Consider the following 19,715-nt stretch of genomic DNA (forward strand, 5'->3'; position numbering starts at 1 on the left):
AGTGCACGCTGGCTCTATGGTCCCAGAGCAGAGATAGTGGATCTCCAAGTTTCTCCTCTATTACTGAAAGCCACGTGTGGACCGTGGTGGCAGCAGGGTCCCTTTCATCTCTTGCCTCCATTCCCTAATCATTTGCCACCTGAAACTAGACCACCCCTTGCTCATTGAGGGAGAGGTTAGCATGGCTGTGACTGACCCAAGTGCTGGTGCCAATGGAAAGTTCCCCTCTGAGCCCATGCAGTAACTCTTTGTTTTGCTGAGGTTTGCTCCATGGGCATCAGGAGGCTTGGACCACATTCCATTAATTTGTGGCTCCAGGTGCCATGGCCATTAGTGGGGAACAGAGAGAAGGGATGAGTCAGAGATAACAAACCTATTTCTGTGAACTCTGTCACCTGCACCCCTCAAAGTCCTGCTGCACTGAGATGAAATAGAGGGGGAAAAGCCATCCATGTGCACAAAGGTTTTACATGGAAAAACTTTTTTCAGTTATTAAAAATGCTCTAGTCTCTCTTTGTAGCCACAGAGAACCTGTCACTATAACCACTCCAGATATGGTCCAGCTTCCTTCCTTTAGCACAACAGATGTCACACGTTTGTGACATGCAAGTGTTTAGCAGTGCAGATAAAAGATGGGGAGGAGAAAGTTCATAGAAAACAGGAAAGGGTGATCATGTTACATTTACTTAGAAACTCAGCCCCCGTTCCATTTATTCTGGAAGCTAGTAGGGGAATAACTCATTTAAATTACAAGGTGTCATTAATCTTTAGGAAATCTCGTAAGTGCTGGATGGTTTTACTTGAAATGTGCACTTGGGTGGTGAGTAATTTAATGTCATTATGACACAACTAAAGAGGTTTAGTGTGGATTTGAGGTTAGACTGGCAGAGGTGCCCCTTGTGATGGGCATGTGATCCTGTTATAGGACCAGGAAGGCTCCCGAACAAAGGCAGGGAGGGACCAAGGAGCCGCTGTGATTCACAGTGGTGCCTCTGCACAGACTGTGATGAGCTCCTGTGGATTATATTTGTATTTTTATCCTGGGAATGTTGGATTCACACACTTAGGGAGCCATCAAAACATACAACAGTTGTAGAACCAGAGTAAACCCCCCCAGTTTGGTTCAAATGTATATGGTTTCAAACTAGACCCAGTGCAGCCTCTCTCTTTGAAGAGCTGGATAGTCAATGAATTGGAAAGGAGGAAAATCTCTGTCAGAAAAAGGGGTTTGGAAAAAAACAAGCAGTTGGTGAAAACAGCCCTGGTTTGGCTTTGCAGAAATTTTCCCTGTTGACAGAGGGGTCAAAGAAAGTATTGCTTGGATTTGCAGGACTCTTTGTTCAGTCAGTATCGTCCTCTTGCTGAGAGCTGATGAGAGACTGGTCACTCCCTGGAGCTTCTTCAGGCCCCAGCTGCCCAGCAGTGGTGCAGTCTTTTCCACAGCACTTTCAGAAGATTCTTTTTTGTGCTAATCTACAGCACCGCCCAGTCCTGCTTTTGGGTTCCCAGATTTTGGTTAGAAAATATCCACCCATCTGACTTGTGGGAACTTTGCAGTGCTACAAGTTCAACTCTGCTGTTCGGACAAAATGGGCAAAATCCCTTTAAGCAGTAGCAAAATTAGAGACATTTAACAGTGCAACTCTCTTGGTTTGGAAATTGTGACCCTGAACTCTCAGAGGTAGGGCTGGTTTGGAAAGACAAGTTTGCTCAGTGCAGTTTGCAATTTCCTTGACATTTGAATGTAATCATTACTTCATAAATTACTAGGATATGATTTTTTTAACAAACTTGATGTAATGGGACCAAAGCAGGCTTTCCTGATCCATGACATGACCATCCCTGAGCCCACAGGGCTGTGTGAGTGTTGCTGGTGAAACTGGGATGGTTTGGGTTGGCTCCTGCCCTTCAGCTAACAAAGCTCTGCTGTGATTCCCAGTCACAATGCCAGGAGCTGAAGAAGAGGAAACAACTTGAGCTGCAAATCCTTTCTGAATCCATCCAGCACTGGGAAGGAGAGGACATAAAAATGATGGGAAACATCATCTACATGTCCCAGGTTATGGTGCAGTCTGAGGGAAGTGAGGTGAGTGTGTTGTTCCTTCTGGCTAAAGACCTTGTGTCTGAATACCTGCTTGCTCCCAGGGTAAGTGATGTGAGGCAGCAGCTCCTCTCCTTCCAGGCCACAAACTGATGACAAATAATGCTGAAAAATAATTTTACCTTGGGAAGAGCTGTGCAATGAAACTGTGCACATCTTTGGAGTGAGTCAGGCACCCTGTAGCCTTAGCTTCAGGCCTTTGGTGACACACTTTGCAAGAAAAGAAGTATCTCAGTGTCATATAGCACATTAATTTCCCTCTTTCTCCCATGATTTACTCTGAGAAATGAGAGTGACTAAAAAATGCCCTATGTGCAGCGTGGGGGCTACTCTGATGCCTCATCCCGGAGCTGACTGTGCTTTGGAATTAACTGGAGTGATTCTTGTCTTACTGGTCCTAATGCATCGCACCAGTGCCTGACACAGACCTTCCCCAGTGGTGCTAAAGTCATGTGTGCTGCATGCTCAGTGTGGGAAAGTACGTTAGCACTGAATTGCTTTCTGTAGCAATTTTTCCCTGTGAAGGCAAGACCTGTAAACCAAACCGGTGCATCATCTAGTCTCAAAAGTCTTTCTTGTTTGGGATGTGGGATGCTGGGGGACATAAGGCCTTCTGAGGCACTCTGCAATGATTGGAAGAGGATTAGCAGGATGCAGACAAAAATCTATGCAGGGAAAACTGGTGCATAAATGAGATGCTGTAAGGAAAAAAGGCCAGAATAGTTGGTTTGGGGATGATCTCACAGGCTGGGATTCCAGTTGCAACAGGTTCAGTTTGCTAGAGGCAGGTGCTTGTGATGCATTGCAGACTGGACTGTTGGAGTCTATATTTTCATGGATCCTCCGCAGAGAGTGAGAATTGCAGCGATTGAATTAAAACCTTTAGGAAAAAATTAAAATATATAAAGCCACACACACATAAAGTAGAGATTTAAGCTTCAGCTTTAAGCTTCACATACCCTATATGCCTAATTGTTAGTGTAGAAGTACAGAGCTTCAGGCCTAGTGATAGAGTTTAGACATAACAAAAATAGAGTAGAGAACTGTTTATAATTTTTGGTATGAATTTTGTGCAAATAAGATAAAGTTTCTTACATATGCTAAGATAGAGTTATTATGCATAACAAGATAGAACTTTTACGCTAGTATGATAGAGTTTTTGCACTAAATAGATATGCTATATGCGTAGGTTTTTGATATTGCTTTTCGTAGTTTTTCGTAGTTTTACGAACTTAGAAAATTGCACCTAGATTGGGTAGTGGGTAGATAAAGATATGAATATGCATTTGTAACTTATGGATAAAAAGCCTCTGTGTTGGAAGTGAAGGTATCGATTGATCAATCCGATCTATTGATCCAACCTCCACCTTCTGCAGCCTGAGGAAGGCGCCCTGCCAGGGAGCTGAAATGGGATTCTAAAGGTACCATCTATTGTGGTCTTTGTCGCTTGTGATCAGGGCCCCGGAGTCCCGTCCCTTCCCTTTCCCCTTTGCGGCGCTTGCCCCGGAACTCTGTTCGGGGCTGCCAGGGACTCTGCGAGGGTTCGGGACCCCGGGACCCCTTCCTGCCACTGTGACCCCGTGGCTGGGAACCCTGCTTGGGGTCTGGAATTGGAGGTTGTTTTATCCTAAGGCTGGAATGTTATGTTAAATTCCATGTTAAGACTACTGTTTATTCTGGTATTTTATTTCTAAGACTTTATGCTCACAACCGATTGTAAGACCGCTCAGTTAGGACTCTCGCACCTTCAGATATATGCTTTCATGTAATAAACAACTTTGCATAAGACTTTAAAATGTTCTTGGACTTTTCAGATCTATTAACCTGTAGAGACGGCCTTGGCACTGGACTAACCTAAATTCTTATCCCCCCAGGAGAAAGAGGAGCGGTATTTCTTGTTATTTTCCAATGTTTTGCTGATGCTGTCTGCCAGCCCACAGATGAGTGGGTTCATCTATCAGGTAGGCATGCTTAGTTTGAAGTTGCAAAGCCTTTGGTGTAAAAAAGCAAATCAGATGGTTCTTATCAAATTCAAGTCCTCTGCATCCTTCAAACTCTGTGTTGTGATGCAAACACCCCAGGCTGGGGACCAGGACTTGGCTTTACAATGTGCCAGTATAGTCAATGCCTTTGTCCTGATAATTGGTTAAGCAGCATTTGGTAAGTGAATGCTGTGAAATTAAAAAAAAAAAAGGAAAAACCTCAAAACCTGTTGTTCTACCTGCTGTTCTTGAGAGTGGGGTGTGTGTGTAAGGTGTCCTGACTTAGCTGTAGGGTTTTGACCAGCCAGCTGGCTCTCAGTTTTGTGCCATCTCTGGAAAATATTCATAAAGCCCACTGCAAAGAGCATGAAAATTCCACTCCTGAGGTACTATGTATAACTGTGCATTTATTGTGTTTTACCATTTTCCATACCATCCAATGGCTGTTGAGAACTTGGCTTCTCTCCAGCTGTCTGAAACCATCAATACTGCCAGGAAAAGCATGCTCTTGTTTTGATGTGTCATTTGTCATAGCAAGGGAGATGAGAAAGATTTGGGAAGTATTTGGCTGGGTTTTCTGACTTGACCCATCGACGGGAGTAAGTGGAGCAGGCAGTTCAGCATGCAAATTAGAGGAATGGGGAAGGCTTTCAGAAAAAGCCAGGGGAAAATAATCCTTCTGACTTGACTCTAAAAAAGGTTTGCACTGAATGAAGGGAAAGGGCAGCAGATGAGGCAGGGATGACTCAGTTGTCATGGGAGCCTCATCTCTGGGGTTTGACCTGGTTGTGCAGGGAAATCTAGATCCATACATTAAAGGAGACTCTTCATGCAGTCTGAAGCCTTCACAAATTAATTTTAAATGTCAATTTCCAAAGAGAAAGGAATCAGCAGAAACAAGCAGAACAACACCTGCAGACACTGACTGCTCTTCAATTCTCCCAGGGAAAGCTGCCTTTGACAGGAATTACACTGATGAAGCTGGAAGATGCCCAAGGGAATGAGCACGTGTTTGAAATCACAGGTCAGTGGGGCCCTCTACCTGGGGCAGTCCTCCCAGTGCAAACAGCAGTTGCCACTGGTAGTACCGGCCCTCCTTCTCCTTAACCCCCCACTGATGCCTTCAGGCTGAAAGAGAGGCTAGACAGAGTGAAAGGAACAAAATGAGTGTTTATTCAAGCCCATGCCCTTGCGTCTCCAGACCCACAGAAGTGGCCCAGCCCGAATATTTCCAAGATGGAGACGAAAAAGGGGCTTGTCCCCAGATCTTACCCCTTTTACAAGTTTCCATTCATTTGCATATAGCAATGCACCGTCCAATCAATAACCCCGAATCACCGAACACCCTCCTCTCGACTTGCCCTTCTCTTCCAGGTTGTTTGTGCTCGGGCCTGGAGCTTGGAGGCAATGTCCTTGAACAAGACTGCCCTACCCCCATCACCCCGTGAAGATCCTAGCACCACTCAGTGCTATCAGACAAAACAGAAAAACCCAGCCCTAAGGCATCACCACCATGATCTTCCTCCTGCTCTTTTACCATGTGTTGTCTGAGTGTCTGAGCACTTCTGTCCTGCTTGAGGCAGTCTCCTCCAAATGCCCTGGAGCTCTGCCTTTGGCTGCCATTGGAGACCATAGTGTTTTGTATGGGACAAATCTCTCAGCCCAGTAGCACTGTTCTGCACTGGTGTGCCCTGTCTGCATCCAGTAGCCATCCCTTGTAGCTCTGAGTACCTCATTTATTGACAGATTAATGGTTCTGGTCATCAGGGAGCTTTCATCCCATTTTCCCCTTCAGTTTATCTCATTACTTGTAGCTATACACAGTCATTTCATGCTCAGTGCCTGGGCTGCAGTGCAGCTGTTTGCGCTGGTGGTGTTTGGTGTCAGGATCCTGTTAATCATGGAAGTGTTGTGTTTAATGACCTCCAACATTAAATAATCACACATTCATCTCACCAGTTCCCCTAGCATTTCTTGCAGCTCCCACACTGTCAGTGGTTGCCCAGAGCAGGATGGGCAGTCACATCATCATTGTAGATGAGATGCTTAGGGACATGATTTAGTGGTGCACCTTGCAGTGCTGGGTTAATGGTTGGACTTGATGATCTTAGATGTCTTTTCTAACCTTAATGATTCCATGATTCTGTTTCTATCTTTGCCCTGGCCTTTTTGGAGCCATTGGACTGTGCAAACTGTGAGGAGCCATTTCCTGCTGTGACGAGCTGATCTCACCCTGTGTTTCCTCCTGAGTCTCTACCACTTGCTAAAGACAGTTATTTAACCTTCTGCCACAGGGAACATGATGGAGCGGATTACTGTGTCCTGCAGCACCAGCCAGGAATTGCACGAATGGCTTGACCACTTGCAAAGGCTGACCAAAGGGACATGCAGCACCATCTCCAAAACACAGTCCTGGAGCCCTCATTCGGTAAGTGTCACCTCCTGGCCTCTGCTGCCTGGGTTCCTCAGTGCTGCCTGAGCTCTCTGTTTCAGCAGCACCCTGGCACTGAGATAACATGACAGCTGTGAGACACATCCTGCAGTTTGCTTTGTGACCATGTTATGCTTGTACCATTTTACATGTATCCTGCCCTATTTTTGTTGCAACTTAGATGTCTCAGTATCTTAATGCTTGTCCATCCCTCTCCACTTCTCTGCCTTGTTTGGAGGTTAACAGTCTTGGTTTGCTTCTCATCTATTTTCTCAGACATTTATTTCAGCTGGGAAGATCTGTGGGCCTCTGGAACCTCCCAAAATCCTCAAGCCCTGGAGCTTGAGCTGCCTCCGTCCTGCTCCTCCACTCAGACCATCAGCAGCACTGAGTTGCAAAGAGGTAATAATCCCACCTGCCTGTCCAGGACCCTGATTTCACACAATCCTTAGACCTTGTGTCCAGGTTTCATATCCCACAGCAAGGGCACAGAAATGTAGGTTGATGTGAGGGGACCAGGCAAAAACCCACCACCACAGTAGGTTCTTGGGAATGTTGAGAGAAATGACTCTGCCGGTTTGGTCCCAGTCCTGTGATGGATGGTGGTTGCTGTGCCAGGCTTTGTGCTACACAGGACTCATGAATACATGTGTTTGCAGACTGGATGTTTGCTGTTGGCTGTCATGGCCAGCACCCTCAGCTGCTGGATGTCACCAGTCCCACATCTGGGTGTCCCATTGAGCCCTGTCTTTTGGCAGTGCCATGGTGGATCTGCCTCCTCTCCTCCTTCCTGCCTTGGTCTGAGCTTGGACAGGGGCTTGCTCCCTGCTGGAATGTGTTACAGCTGTCGCAGCAGCTCAGTGGTACAGGATTAAGAAGCAATAGTGCACCACGAGGAAGAGGCAAAATGCCTGCCTATGTTTCTTGTGTCTTCCACCCTGTTTTGGTGGCTGGAGCAGGATGTGGGACTTGACCTTCCTTTGCCACCCACCCAAGTGTTACACAGCAAGGTCCTGCTGGGAGGCAGCAGCTAAGGGATGACTTCAGCTGCAGGAATCCCAGCCTGGGAGCTGGGAGGTGGTGTGGGAAAACCCAAAATACAGCCTAGCTCTGTTGTCACCCTGCACCACAACTGTAGTGCTCTCCTTCCCTACCTCATGTTAAATTTTTGGAATTACTCACCAGTACCTCAGGTAACGTTCCCCTTATTGAGTGAGCACTGTGGATCTGAGTCACCTGCCTTTCTTGGTACAGCAGCCCTGGGAGTGTTTCTGCCCCACTGGGGATGGGGACAGGGAGGGGGCTTGGACCCCCTCAGCCCTCCCAGCACTTAGGGATGGAGAGTCTGGCAGCTGGCAGGACTGTGGGTCTGCTGCACCAGGTAGAGATTTTAAGTAGCCTCATTGCATCTTGTTGCATTTATTTCTTAGAATTTGTAAAGTAACACATTTCAGTTTGGGAATTAAATTGTTTACATACCAACTGAGCAGACTGAAAATGACCCATAATCTTCACATGTTCCTAATTCCTGATGGAGGCTAAACAATTTCTTGCTTGCATGGTGAATTAAAAATATAGGTAGAGGTTTGAGGTAGAATAGAAATTTTTCTATGGGAAAAACCACAGATTGAGCAATATAATTAATACCATGATCCTTTGCAGTTTCTTGTCCACTGCCACTCTTATCAGGAATTAAACTCTCTGTTGAAACCAGGGGAGAGGTTTTTGCCACAGAGGCCTAGCCCACAGTGAGTCCCAAGGGATAGCATGCTGGATGGTATCCTGCAAGGTGTCATAGGACCACAAATGTGGCTTCCATGGGAACAAGCTGTGCTGACCATGTTGGTAGAAACCCAAAGGCCAACATGTCCAGCAGAGCTGGGCAGGCACAGCCTGGTACTCAGGCAATCCAGCCTGAGCCTGGGGAGAGACTCATGGATACAAGCCTGCTATGACAGATGGGAAATAAGTTTGGTTGTTGGCCCAAGCAGATCCACATCTGTCTCATCTCTCCCTCTGGAATGCTTAATCACTAAACAGAATCCCTATTTCACTCTATTTTAGTTTTTTTAATGTCAAATACAGCACAAAATAAACAATGCTGACAGCTCCATGCAAGCACCTTCCTATAATGAAGATATAATGAAGGAATACAAATTTCAAAGGTTACTTGCAGGGAAGCGAGTGAGACAGTTTGATTAAAAGAGTAGAGATTTTTAGACATCCAGTGTTACTTTACTTGTCTTCTCATAGTGTAGGATGGGATGGCACAGTCTTGTACACTTCCTTGTACCCAGCTGTACTCAGGAAACCTCAGACCCTGCTTGTGTACCGCACCTCACTCTTGTTATTTCCATTGAAATTGGGTCATTTTTCCTGTTCTGTTTCCAGTAATCATTTGAAATGACAGAACAGGTAAGTTCTGTGGGTAAAATGGTGTGTCTTGATTCAGTTTAGCAAAGGGAAAAAGATTTACAGATCGTTTCTTCTACTAATTTTTTTTTAACTGGCTGCTTTCCATGAAGTGAAGGCTTTATAACATCAGGGTTCAGGACTTTGCTGGGCAGACCTGCAGGAGAGCCTAGTGTCTTCCTGGATCAAGCATCCCAGGGATGGGATGCAGGGATAGAATTCTCCACAGGATGTGCAGGGAGCTCCCCGTCCCTGCCAGTGGAGCAGCGAGATGTTGCAGTGTTGATGCCTGACATGGTCAGGTCTTCAGCAAGGATGGAAGGTCCCCTTTGAGAAGATGGAGATTGTCATCAGGGTGGGCAGAGCATCCTGGCATCCTGACTGGGCTGAGTTGGGGCCCTTACGACTGGTGTTGAGCGCAGACCCTGAGTGCTCCCTGGGGCTTGGATGGTGCCAGGCACATGGGGCTCCTGAAGTTGTAAGTGCCAGTTTAGGCAACCAACATCCACAGAGACCAACTACTAATGGAGGAGGCATGTTCTCTGTGTGTTTAGAGTGTATTAATGCCCATTCACCCTGCATCTCACATGTAAATTTTCAGTTTTGCATGACAAGGTGCTCCTTTGCATGTTGATAGTGCTTTAAAACCAGTAGAGGGTGTGCTGCATTAATTGCAGGACTAACATTGATATGTGGTTTAGAATTGTGGATTTAATGGACTTGATAAAAATCATCAGTCTCTCACACTCATCTTTCTTTGCATATTCTTTGTAGAGGATGTCTTATATTTTAAAGGTAAGGGTAGATACATCTCTTTGGCTTGTCGTGGCACAGAATGCTTGTTCCTGTTAATGCTTCTTGTGCTTGCGTGACCTTAATTTTGCCTTTTTGTATCAGTAAGTTATTGTCATAGTTAATAACAACTGGCAAATATATTTTGAGATAACTCTCAGAAAGGATTTAGTGTTATGGTACTTAACCCTCCTGGCATACCTCCTCTTTAAATCCTTATTGCATGTAACCTACTAATACAGTAATTCTCTCCAAATCAGCAACTTTTAACTGAGTGAAGGAGATAAAAACTTGTGTTTCTTACTCACGGAGTCATAGCAAACAGTAACTTTGTGTGTGTTTGTCTGTTCTCTGTGTATATGTGTGTGGGATTTATACTCTCAAATTGTGGGAATTTAGAAGCAGAGCTATTTGCCAACTCTTTTATATTAGAAATCACGTCAATGAAATAAACCACATTTTAGGGTTTTCTAGCACAGACCACAGAGTTGGTAAGCAGACTAAAAGTGCTATGAATGTATTTGAATTCTTTGGCTAAAGGATTTTAGAGAAGAGTTGAATTTACTAGAGGAGCCTGTCCTGGCCCAAACCTGCAGGTGCAATTCCCACTGCTATTCCAGGGAGCAGTGGGTCACACCTGGTACATGTGAAAGGCAAAAACTATCATTTTCCCCAACTTTGTCATTGTCTGCTTTGTAGCTCTCTAATGTGTTGTGTGTAGCATGGGTAGCTGCACTCAGCTGTGCTGCTCCACTGTTCCAACTGCCTTTGGTTCTGGTTAAACACAAGAGTCTATTTCTCTGTAGGATTCCAGCAAAAGTCCAAAAACAATGAAGAAATTTCTTCCAAAAAGGAAAACTGAGAGAAAACCATCTGATGAAGAGTTTGTTATCCGGAAAAGTAAGTGTTGCCCAGAGACGCTTTGGCTGCCCCATCCCTGGAAGTGTTCAAAGCCAGGTTGGATGGGACTTGGAGCAGCCTGGTCTAGTGGAAGGTGTCCCTGCCCATGGCAGGGACTGGGACTAGATGATCTTTAACCCCAACTATTCTGTGATTCTATTTTACTTTTATTTCTGGAGATTCCTGTGTTTTCAGTGATCTCCACGGGACTTTGAAAACACCCTTTCTTGCAGTGCAGGATGTGACAGGATGCTCTCACTGTGAGCCTATGTGCTCCTGAGCACAGGAGACTTCTGGAAGTGCACTGGTCCTCAGCCATTGACAGATCCCTCCTCCCCTCCTAGTTATGACTGCCAGACATGCCACCATCTTCCTCGTGATGGCTAGCACAAGGTCCTGGGTTATGGGTGGTCTTATTCTGGATATGAAGCCAAGGAACTACTTCCAAGTAGTTAAATGCTGCATTAAACTGCACATCAAGAGTAACCAAAATAGGTTTGACAGCTGGGACAAACCCTTACCTGGCCATCCCAGCAGGTCCTTGAACAGTGTCCATGGGGAATGAGGAAACTAAAAGGTCCCCATCCTGAGAGGGGTGTTCACCTGCAAAGAGGGGTATCTTGAGAGTTCCCTAAAGCCCACTTGGGGCACACCTTGGGGGCTTTATAAGAAAGGCCATGGTCACCCAGCCATGGTCAAACTGCCATGCACAGCTCCACAATTAGCTCTCTCCCTTGAGAAGATGGCACTGAGCGGAGGCTAGAAATTGACACTTCATGTTTCCAAGTCCTGCTCTGGTACTGCTGTACCAGACCTCCCACGCTAGGGCTGCTTTGCCTGCCCATCTCCCGGTGCTGCCTGCACCCAAAGTAGGCCATCACCCCCTGAGTTTTGCCAAGATGAGCAACTAGAGATGAGTTTTCACACCATTTGGTCATGGTGCTTGATGCCACAAAGGCCAGAAAATTTAAAGGACCTCAAAACAGGTTGGCCAAAGTCCCAGAGACAGTCAGCCAAAGAAACAGCATGATCTCTTAAGGGACTTGGGGACAAAGACTGTGAGAGACAAGGCCAGAGTACCTTGCTTTTTGTGCCTGCTGTTGTTTGCAATGTTTTACAGGTACTGCTGCACTGGAGGAGGATGCTCAGATCCTGAAGGTGATTGAGGCATACTGTACTGGGGCAGGCTTCCAGCAAGCTCTCAGCTCAGGTAGGCACACAACCACATTATTTAGCTACTACTCTGCCCACGACACTGATAACTCCTTTGGGAAAAAACAGATGTTGCATCATACAGCAATGAGACTCATGCTAGGAAACTGTAGTGTTCAATCTTTGAGATAAGGAAGCTTTATCTACCTAGTGGCTTAGCTGCCATTGTTTTTCTTCTAAGCACAGAGAATGAAGCAGGCAGGAGGGCAGATGAGACACTGCTATTTCACTAGTGATTACCTGATGATAATCTCAGGTTGCTTATAGCTTTGGAAAGGAAGCATGAATATTATCTCTCAATCAGCTGCATGTTTAAGAACAACCTGCTTCATAAGAACCTATCTAACTGTCACCCTGGTTTTGAAGACTTTTTTAAGCCTTCTGTTATATTCTTCATATTGGAGTCAGAAATTTCACCTTATCACATTTTCTACTATAAACACTAGCCATGTTTTGCTAACTGTCTTTTATTGTTTACATATTTCTAGGTAGGAGGAGAAATGTAATTGACAGTTAGCTCGACCAACGTGGATTGAGAGGTGGAATTCCATCCTCCAATCCACGGGCACCATGGGAAATGTATAAAACTAGGTTTTGTAAATAAACTCGCCCCTTTTTCCTGCTTCGCTCACCAGCGTGTCCTCGTGTGGTTCTTCCCGTGTCCACTGTGACATCTAACATCTTCAGCTCTGGAAATATAACTGTTTATCATTGCTAGTGAGATGTCAGCTAATTGAATCACTGAACTGTCAAATAATGGTACACAGAAAAAAGGGAGCCCATGGTTCTTTGGGGAGCTCTTGACCCTAGTCAAATGGTCTCATTTATAAGTCATGATGTAACTTTAGATGCAATGAGTACTCTTGAAAATTTTCCACTTGCTACTGTAGCTCTGGGTTAGTGGGATGTAGCTGACATCTCCAGCCTGCCCCAGGCTGATGGTGGAGCAGGAAGAATGAGAGCTTCTGTCTCTGATGTAGCATGGGCACCAGGGAAGATTACCCCTTTATTGCGTTGTGTTCTTTAGGAGTGGAACTGAAGCCTAGACCCCAATAAGTATCTCCTGTGGAAAAGCCACTTGGGGAGACTCAGGGAAAGCAGTCAAGCTCACACATCCACACACACCACGTGGCTAGCTCAGCAAGAAGAGGCAAGAAGGCCTTAGTACTAGATCAGTTCCAGCCAGGTTTATTTCCAGGGGCCAAAGGAAGATCCAGGACAAAGAGGACTGAGCATGTCCCAGCTTGGGTTTAAGTATGAGCTTCAGCAGCCAATGACCTTGAGGCATGGGGGCAGTACAAAGGGCAGGTAAGGTCAGTGACCTGTAGGGAAAACAGGGCCGGTCATTGGGATGCCACCACCAATGGAGACACAGGGGAAAGGAGAAACCAAAGGGCCAGGGGCATTAGGAGGAAAGGGAAGCCAGGGCAAACCATCATGTACAGAGCACCATTGGGGAGTTCTCTCTCTCAGGCTGGGCGGAGATTTAAAGTCTGTCCTGTCAAGGCCAAACCCTGGGTATTGAGTCAAGGGGTTGCAGGGACTCCATACCCCTTTTTCTCCCTCAGGAATAATTCTTGTACACAGGCTCCCGTAAAGACTCCATCTCCCAAGTCCTTCTTCCTGAGGAAGAGAAAATCATCATAGAGGAAACACGAAGCAATGGCCAGACAGTCACGGAGGAAAAGTAAGTGCAGCTGGCCCGCGCCACGCTGGTCGGCGGTGGTGGGACGGCGGCGTGGTGGCTCGCGGGGTCTCTGCGCGGTGGGGGAGGAGCCGCCCTGGGCTGCGGCGGCTCAGGACGGCCGGTCCGCCGGAGACGGCACTGAAGCGGTGTTACCGTGGTCCATCTGTTGCAGGGTCATTGGTGGTCTTGCCCCACGTTGGTGCATCATTTGCTGTGATTTAGATTTTGGGGGGTCCCCGGGGAAGGTTCCCTGGGAGCCCCCCGGGCTCTAGGGTCGTGGGTGTTCGCATGCTGGCAGGTAAAGTGACTAGACGGCTGGTGAGGGGCTGATGAGATGAGGGTTTATTTGGAGTCTTACCCCGGGAAGGCAGCATGGTCACTGAGGGAGAGGGGGAAGGGAAGGGAAGGGAAGGGAAGGGAAGGGAAGGGAAGGGAAGGGAAGGGAAGGGAAGGGAAGGGAAGGGAAGGGAAGGGAAGGGAAGGGAAGGGAAGGGAAGGGAAGGGAAGGGAAGGGAAGGGAAGGGAAGGGAAGGGAAGGGAAGGGAAGGGAAGGGAAGGGAAGGGGAGAGAGGGAAGGGGAGCCTCCAGAGACCTCCTGGGCAAAGAGGGGCAAAGAGGGCGAGCCCTCTCCGTTTGCACTCTTAACAGGGAGGTTCAGAGTAGGCGCGGTAAGATTCTTTAGCCAATAGAGTTACAGATACCCAATACTGCAGGGAGGTTACAGACTTGGGATAAACCATACACTTTCCAGGGGTGAGCCAGAGCAAACCATTTCCATAAAATGCAATTCCACAGATCCCTGTGTCACTTTTTGGACGGGCATTAAAAACCAATGCCCTCTCCTTCTGTGTCTCCACAGAGGAGCAGGCCTGGTGTCATTGACTGCTGCCTTAGTTTTGGCAAAGACCCACCAGACAATTTCAACTGCCATTTTGTCTTTTTTAAGGACAGAGACCCCTTCCCAGCTGCCCTAATGTGGCTGTATCCCTCTGGAAGTCTGGATCCCCAGTTTATGGCTTATCCAGATGTAGGATAATGGGGTCAGCAAGGACAGAGCCAAACAAGTGGCTCTTATTTTTTAACTACTGATATACTGGGCTGTTGCTGCCCCTCGGGAGCCTGTCTGGCACCTGCCTGTGAGTGCTCCCAGCCTGTTCTGTAACTTCTGCATCTGGGTGACTGTGTTGAGCCTTTCCCTTTCCAACCCAGTCAGTGTGTTCCTTTCACGTTTGATCTTTTGCAGCACAACCTCAAAGAATCAAGGCTGCTTTACAAAAGATGCTCAGGCATTTCCACCTTTAAAGTCATTGTTATTTATTACCATAGCATAAACAAGGAAGCCAAAGCCACAGACCTTTGCTAACTCAAAGCAGAACAAGGCATTGAGGTTTGAGAAAAGAGCCCTGAGTTTTGGACTAGTGGCCTATGAATGCTTCTGAGCTGTGTTTCCAGAGTCCCCTCACAGGCCTGATGCTTGGGAAGCAGAATCTGGATGCAGCTTTTCTGTCAGCACCTCCCATGCTGTCACTGTTTTCCTGCACACCAACTCTAATTTCTTTTATCTTTAATTTCTTTTTTCAGAAGCCTTGTTGACACAGTTTATGCACTGAAAGATGAAGTCAAAGAGCTGAAGCAGGTAATTTGGGTGGGATTGCTTGTGCTGGGAGTTGAGTGAAAGCCAACCAATCTGTGCTGGGTCATCTTCAGCTGGTTGGTGCCAGGAAAAGTCTTGCTGATCTTGGTCCAATTCTGCAAATTACTGAATGAGCATTAGTTTTCTTCTGTTTTACCTCCCTGAATCACAGAATCATAGAATGTTTAAGGCTGGAAAAGACCTCTGAGATGATGGAGTCCAACCATAAACCCAGCACCACCACTATGTTCACCATTAAATCATGACCTGAAGTGCCATACCCACACATTCTGTGAACACTCCCAGGAATGGTGACTCCACTGCTTCCCTGGGCAGACTGTTCCAGTGTTTGACAGCCCTTTCCATGAAGAAACTTTTCCTAATATCCAACATAAACCTTCCCTGGTGCAGCTGGAGACCACTTCCTCTCATCCTTCATGCTTGAGTGCCAGAGAAAGCAAGAGGGAAGGAGTACTTGGTCTTTGTGGTAACATGAAACTTTCTCCCTATTCCAAAAGCTCTTTCAGCTTGACTGTTCATTTTATAGAGGTCTGGTGGACACCAGTTCTTATAGACTCAGAGGAAATTTCCCTCCAGTCCCAAGTCTGGAGTTGGGAGAAACCATCAGAGGAGAAAAGGGTTCTTCAACTCAAGCTAAAATTAGGTTTCCAGGAGGATGCTTCTGCCTGTCCAAAGTCAGGGAACTTCTGTGCAGGTCTGTGAGGTAGTAAGGATCTGTTTGGGTTACTTGTGGTTTGATCCACTTATGTTCTTCATCCTCACAAACTCCTATCAAATGTTATTTCATCACCTCTGAGGCATCAGGCAGCAGATGCATGGAAGTACCTCATTGCATAAAGTATGTGGGCATTAACTGCATCTTTATTCCTTCGTTTTTCACCTTCCAGGAAAATAAAAGGATGAAACAGTGTTTGGAAGAGCTTAAATCCAGGAAGGACTTTGAGAAGCTGGTGAGAAGGCTGCTGAAGCAAACAGATGAGTGTGGCAGAGAGGATATGGGGCACAAGTCATCTCTGATCTCCTGAATTCATGGAGAAGCTGCTGGCAGTGGTGTGTGACCTCAGGTGTATTTTTGGAAAGTGTAACTAGATCCTTTGCCTCTTCTTGCTCCTTATTTTGTTGGTTTGGGGTATTTTGTTACCAAAAAAAAAAAAAAAAGTCATAGAGAAAAAAATAGTTTTCCTTCCATTCAGTAAGGAGATAAAGCAGAAACAATCAATCACAACTGAACCAGTAAGCAAGCGGTCCATGATTCACAATTCATCTGCAGCAACTAATACCTCATTGTACCTGCTACTGGGAGCAAAGACAAACTCTGCTACTGATTGTTGCTCACAAAGGCTTGGGAAGCAGTTTCCTAGAAGAAGCTTAAGCACTTTGTAATGCTTTCATTCTTTCCAAAAGCACCAGTACCTATTTATTGAATGAAAACATTACTGAGGTGGCATTGAGCAGAAACTAAAAAAGCACCATGCCCTTCTTTTCAGATAATCACAACTGGGGAAGCTTTTCCCATCCATCTTCTTTTTCCCCATTAGTTGACTGTAGCAAACTAGAACCCAGCAATACTGTGGTTCCTGTGTGGCCTTGATACTGATTAAAATGTGCAATTAACATGAAGATGCTTGAACTCCTTGGGGAAGCCAGATCTGGAGCACCTGTCAGAGCACATAGGAAGGTATTTTGCACAGTGCTGCCTCCTTATAGCTCGTGATTAGCACAACAGGTAACTGCTGTTCTGCCCGCTGTCCCTTTTCTTATGCGTGATGTAGAATTCCTACCCCCTGCTTTGTTTTCACGTTGAGTGTCCAGGTATCCTAGGAGATTATAATTTTGCTGTGCTTCCTCTTGAAGGACATGCTTTTCTCCATATGAAATGTAAACACCGCTTGACAACAAAAAACAACCCCAAATGTGCTGGTACCCTGCTCCCTTCTGCCCACTTTATGCTCTCCATCGCTCCTTCCCAAAGGTTGGGAATGTAGCCAGTGGCCACTTCTCCCCACACCACCCCACAGGGACTTTCTGCTAGGGAAAAGGAACTTTCTCTTGAGATAGGGAGGGTATTTATGCTTTGACAAGAGCTGGAATGCTCCTGGAGCAAGGATGTGCAACACCCTCAGATCCTTGCACAGCTCAAACACAGCACACAGGCAACATGCATACGTATCAGCTCTTATCTTATTTGGTGTTATACCCTAGTTTAGAACTGATGTTTTCCTTCCTTCCTTCCTTCCTTCACAGCATTATAAAGAACCTTCTGTTAATATCTTATTTATCTCACAGGGCAGCATGGTCCCAAGGGTGTGCAGAGGCACTACAGCTCATTACAGTCACACCATTATGTTGGTTGTGAAGGACGTAACAGAGGCAATAATTACAACTCCCTCCTTGCCATTAAGATTTAGCCAGGACATTGCAAATGGTGTTTTGGGAGATGGAAACTACTAAACATCTCAAGGAGTGTAATAAGAAACTCTCTTCAAGATATTTCTAGGGCAAAAGAGAGGTCTGGCTACATTTGCCATCCCCAGAGCATCCCAGACAGATGGCAGCTCCCCACATCCCTCCCTGGGCACACAGTTGAGTGGTTTGGTCAGCAGTCAAGCCCTGCTGTGCTTGTGAATTGTTTTCCAGGAGCAGGAGTTTTGCTGCATTTACTGCTGCTCGGGGAGGCCATGCCCAGACACCTCGGTACTGCCTGGCCCTGCTGCCTGCCTCAAGCTGGGCTGGGGACTAGGCTGCTGATGTGCAGAACAAACCAAGGGCCACTGGCACTCCAGGGAGAGGGTGGAAATGTGTCCTCGCTGCCCCCAGGCTCAGTTGAAACCTGTTCTCTGTACATATGCATGCTTGTGAGATGTAATGTGATGGAGGGCACACTGGGACTTTTTGGATCAAGCGTTTGTCAAGAGCTAGAAGCCAATAAAAGACAAGAAAATAAAATAAAAAGGAAAAGAAGCCATGCCAGATGGACAGCAATGTTTCCACGGACAGCAATGTTTCCATATTTACTTTGTTTACAGTGCTTTGTAAATGGGTTCCAGTGAGTCTGCCTTTAGATGGATGTTGTGTCAGCTGCCTTCCAGTGTATCTTTGTCATGTAGGTTTATTTATTGTAAACTACTTATGCAAGTTCAACTTTTCTAACATGTTTTTATTTTGAACAGGTTTTTAATTGACATTTTCAACAAATAAAGAAGGATAAAAGTCGCTTCTTAGCCCTTGGAGCTGCTTCCTGTGTTTCCTCCATGAAAGCAAAGCCAGAGCTTGCTGTGGGCATCACTGATTTCCTCAAAATGCCATGGCAGCGTCACACCTCTGATTTACTGGTGCGAACACTGGTGTGAAAGGTGATGCTGGCACTTGGACTGTTGCTCCCACCATCACCCAGACCCGCAGCAGGCCAAGGGCACCTGGTCCCAGGGCAGGAAATGTATTTCCATCCCTCAAGCCCCACGTGCACTTTGTTCACAAGGATGCTTTATAGAGAACAGACTGCTCTGCTGCACCAGGCAGTTGCTGTAGATGTGACTTCCTGCCTGTTTGAAATTTTATTTTTTTTAGTTAGTGTGTGTTTTTTTCTGGCAATTAGGTGTGGTGACAGGATTTCCTTTGGTCTACCACCACTTGGACAAGACATCTCCTGCAGGCTGGGGGTTTTAACTCTTTGGTAGAGATGTGCCATGGTCTGCGGTCTCAGCCCACAGCAGAAGTGGAGGATCAAGGGCAGGAGGGCTGGACCCTGATCTCCTTCCCCAAACACAGCACTCAGAGTAAGAAAAAGAACAAAGGGAAAAAAGAAACACTAGCCTTGGGTGCATCATGGAAAAACACTGAAGTCCAAAACTGCCAGAGGGTGGTGAGGCCCTGGCACAGGTTGCCCAGAGAAGCTGTGGCTGCCCCATCACTGGAAGGGTTCCAGGCCAGGTTGGATGGGGCTTAGAGCAACCTGGTGTATACATATATAAAATATATATATAAATATATATTTTTTAGTGAGTTCAGTGTGTACTGAACCATGCAAACACTTCTCCCAGCAGATAACCATTCTCTTGCTTGTTCCTACAACTGCTCATCCATCATCCCCTGTGCCAGTCCTGCTGATGTGCCCTGCAAACTCATCACCCTCTCAAGCCCTTCTTAACTCAGAAAGAACAAAAATCAGTTTGGAAACAGTAAAATCCACAGCCTGAGGACTGACATAGAGGCCTCACATCAAGGAAAAAAATCAATGTATTGACGATATTTAAACTTTCCATGGGGAGAAGAAACTGCCAGCTACGGCAACAGGCAGGGCTGGGGGAGAAGGACAGCTGGATGGCAGCAATTGCATCTCGTCTCCTCTCACATGCTACCTCACATCTGAATCCCACAGGCTATTTTTGGCAAGTTGTTGCTATCGTATTATGGACGGCTTAATAACGACACAAGACTCTAGGTCTTCTCAGAAGGCAAAAACCTCATTTATTTAGACATCACATCCTTTTATAGATGGTTCTGAGAGAGCAGGACATGATTTGTCCTCAAAACAACACCTCACC

General features: G+C 46.3%; 1 protein-coding gene across 10 annotated transcripts in view; it reads left to right on the forward strand.

Annotated features, from left to right (window-relative positions):
- Nucleotides 1-18,385, forward strand: part of LOC134564917 (rho guanine nucleotide exchange factor 6-like) — a 51,315-nt gene extending 32,930 nt beyond the window's left edge. For 6 of the 10 annotated variants that reach the window (XM_063424206.1, XM_063424203.1, XM_063424202.1 and 3 more), the window contains 11 exons: nt 1,940-2,086; nt 3,976-4,062; nt 5,029-5,107; nt 6,378-6,511; nt 6,791-6,916; nt 9,701-9,721; nt 10,525-10,618; nt 11,739-11,828; nt 13,418-13,517; nt 15,099-15,153; nt 16,059-18,385. In XM_063424206.1, coding sequence (XP_063280276.1) covers nt 1,940-2,086; nt 3,976-4,062; nt 5,029-5,107; nt 6,378-6,511; nt 6,791-6,916; nt 9,701-9,721; nt 10,525-10,618; nt 11,739-11,828; nt 13,418-13,517; nt 15,099-15,153; nt 16,059-16,196 — 1,071 coding nt within the window. In that variant the 3' untranslated portion in view covers nt 16,197-18,385. Of the gene's footprint in view, nt 1-1,939; nt 2,087-3,975; nt 4,063-5,028; nt 5,108-6,377; nt 6,512-6,790; nt 6,917-9,700; nt 9,722-10,524; nt 10,619-11,738; nt 11,829-12,318; nt 13,124-13,398; nt 13,518-13,689; nt 13,816-15,098; nt 15,158-16,058 lie in introns of those variants that run through there. The other 4 variants (XR_010083708.1, XR_010083709.1, XM_063424199.1 and 1 more) reach the window with 4 other exon arrangements.
- The last annotated feature ends 1,330 nt before the right edge of the window (nt 18,386-19,715 follow it).

The sequence above is a fragment of the Prinia subflava genome, assembly GCF_021018805.1.
Source record: "Prinia subflava isolate CZ2003 ecotype Zambia chromosome W unlocalized genomic scaffold, Cam_Psub_1.2 scaffold_22_NEW, whole genome shotgun sequence".
Lineage (NCBI taxonomy): Eukaryota > Metazoa > Chordata > Aves > Passeriformes > Cisticolidae > Prinia > Prinia subflava.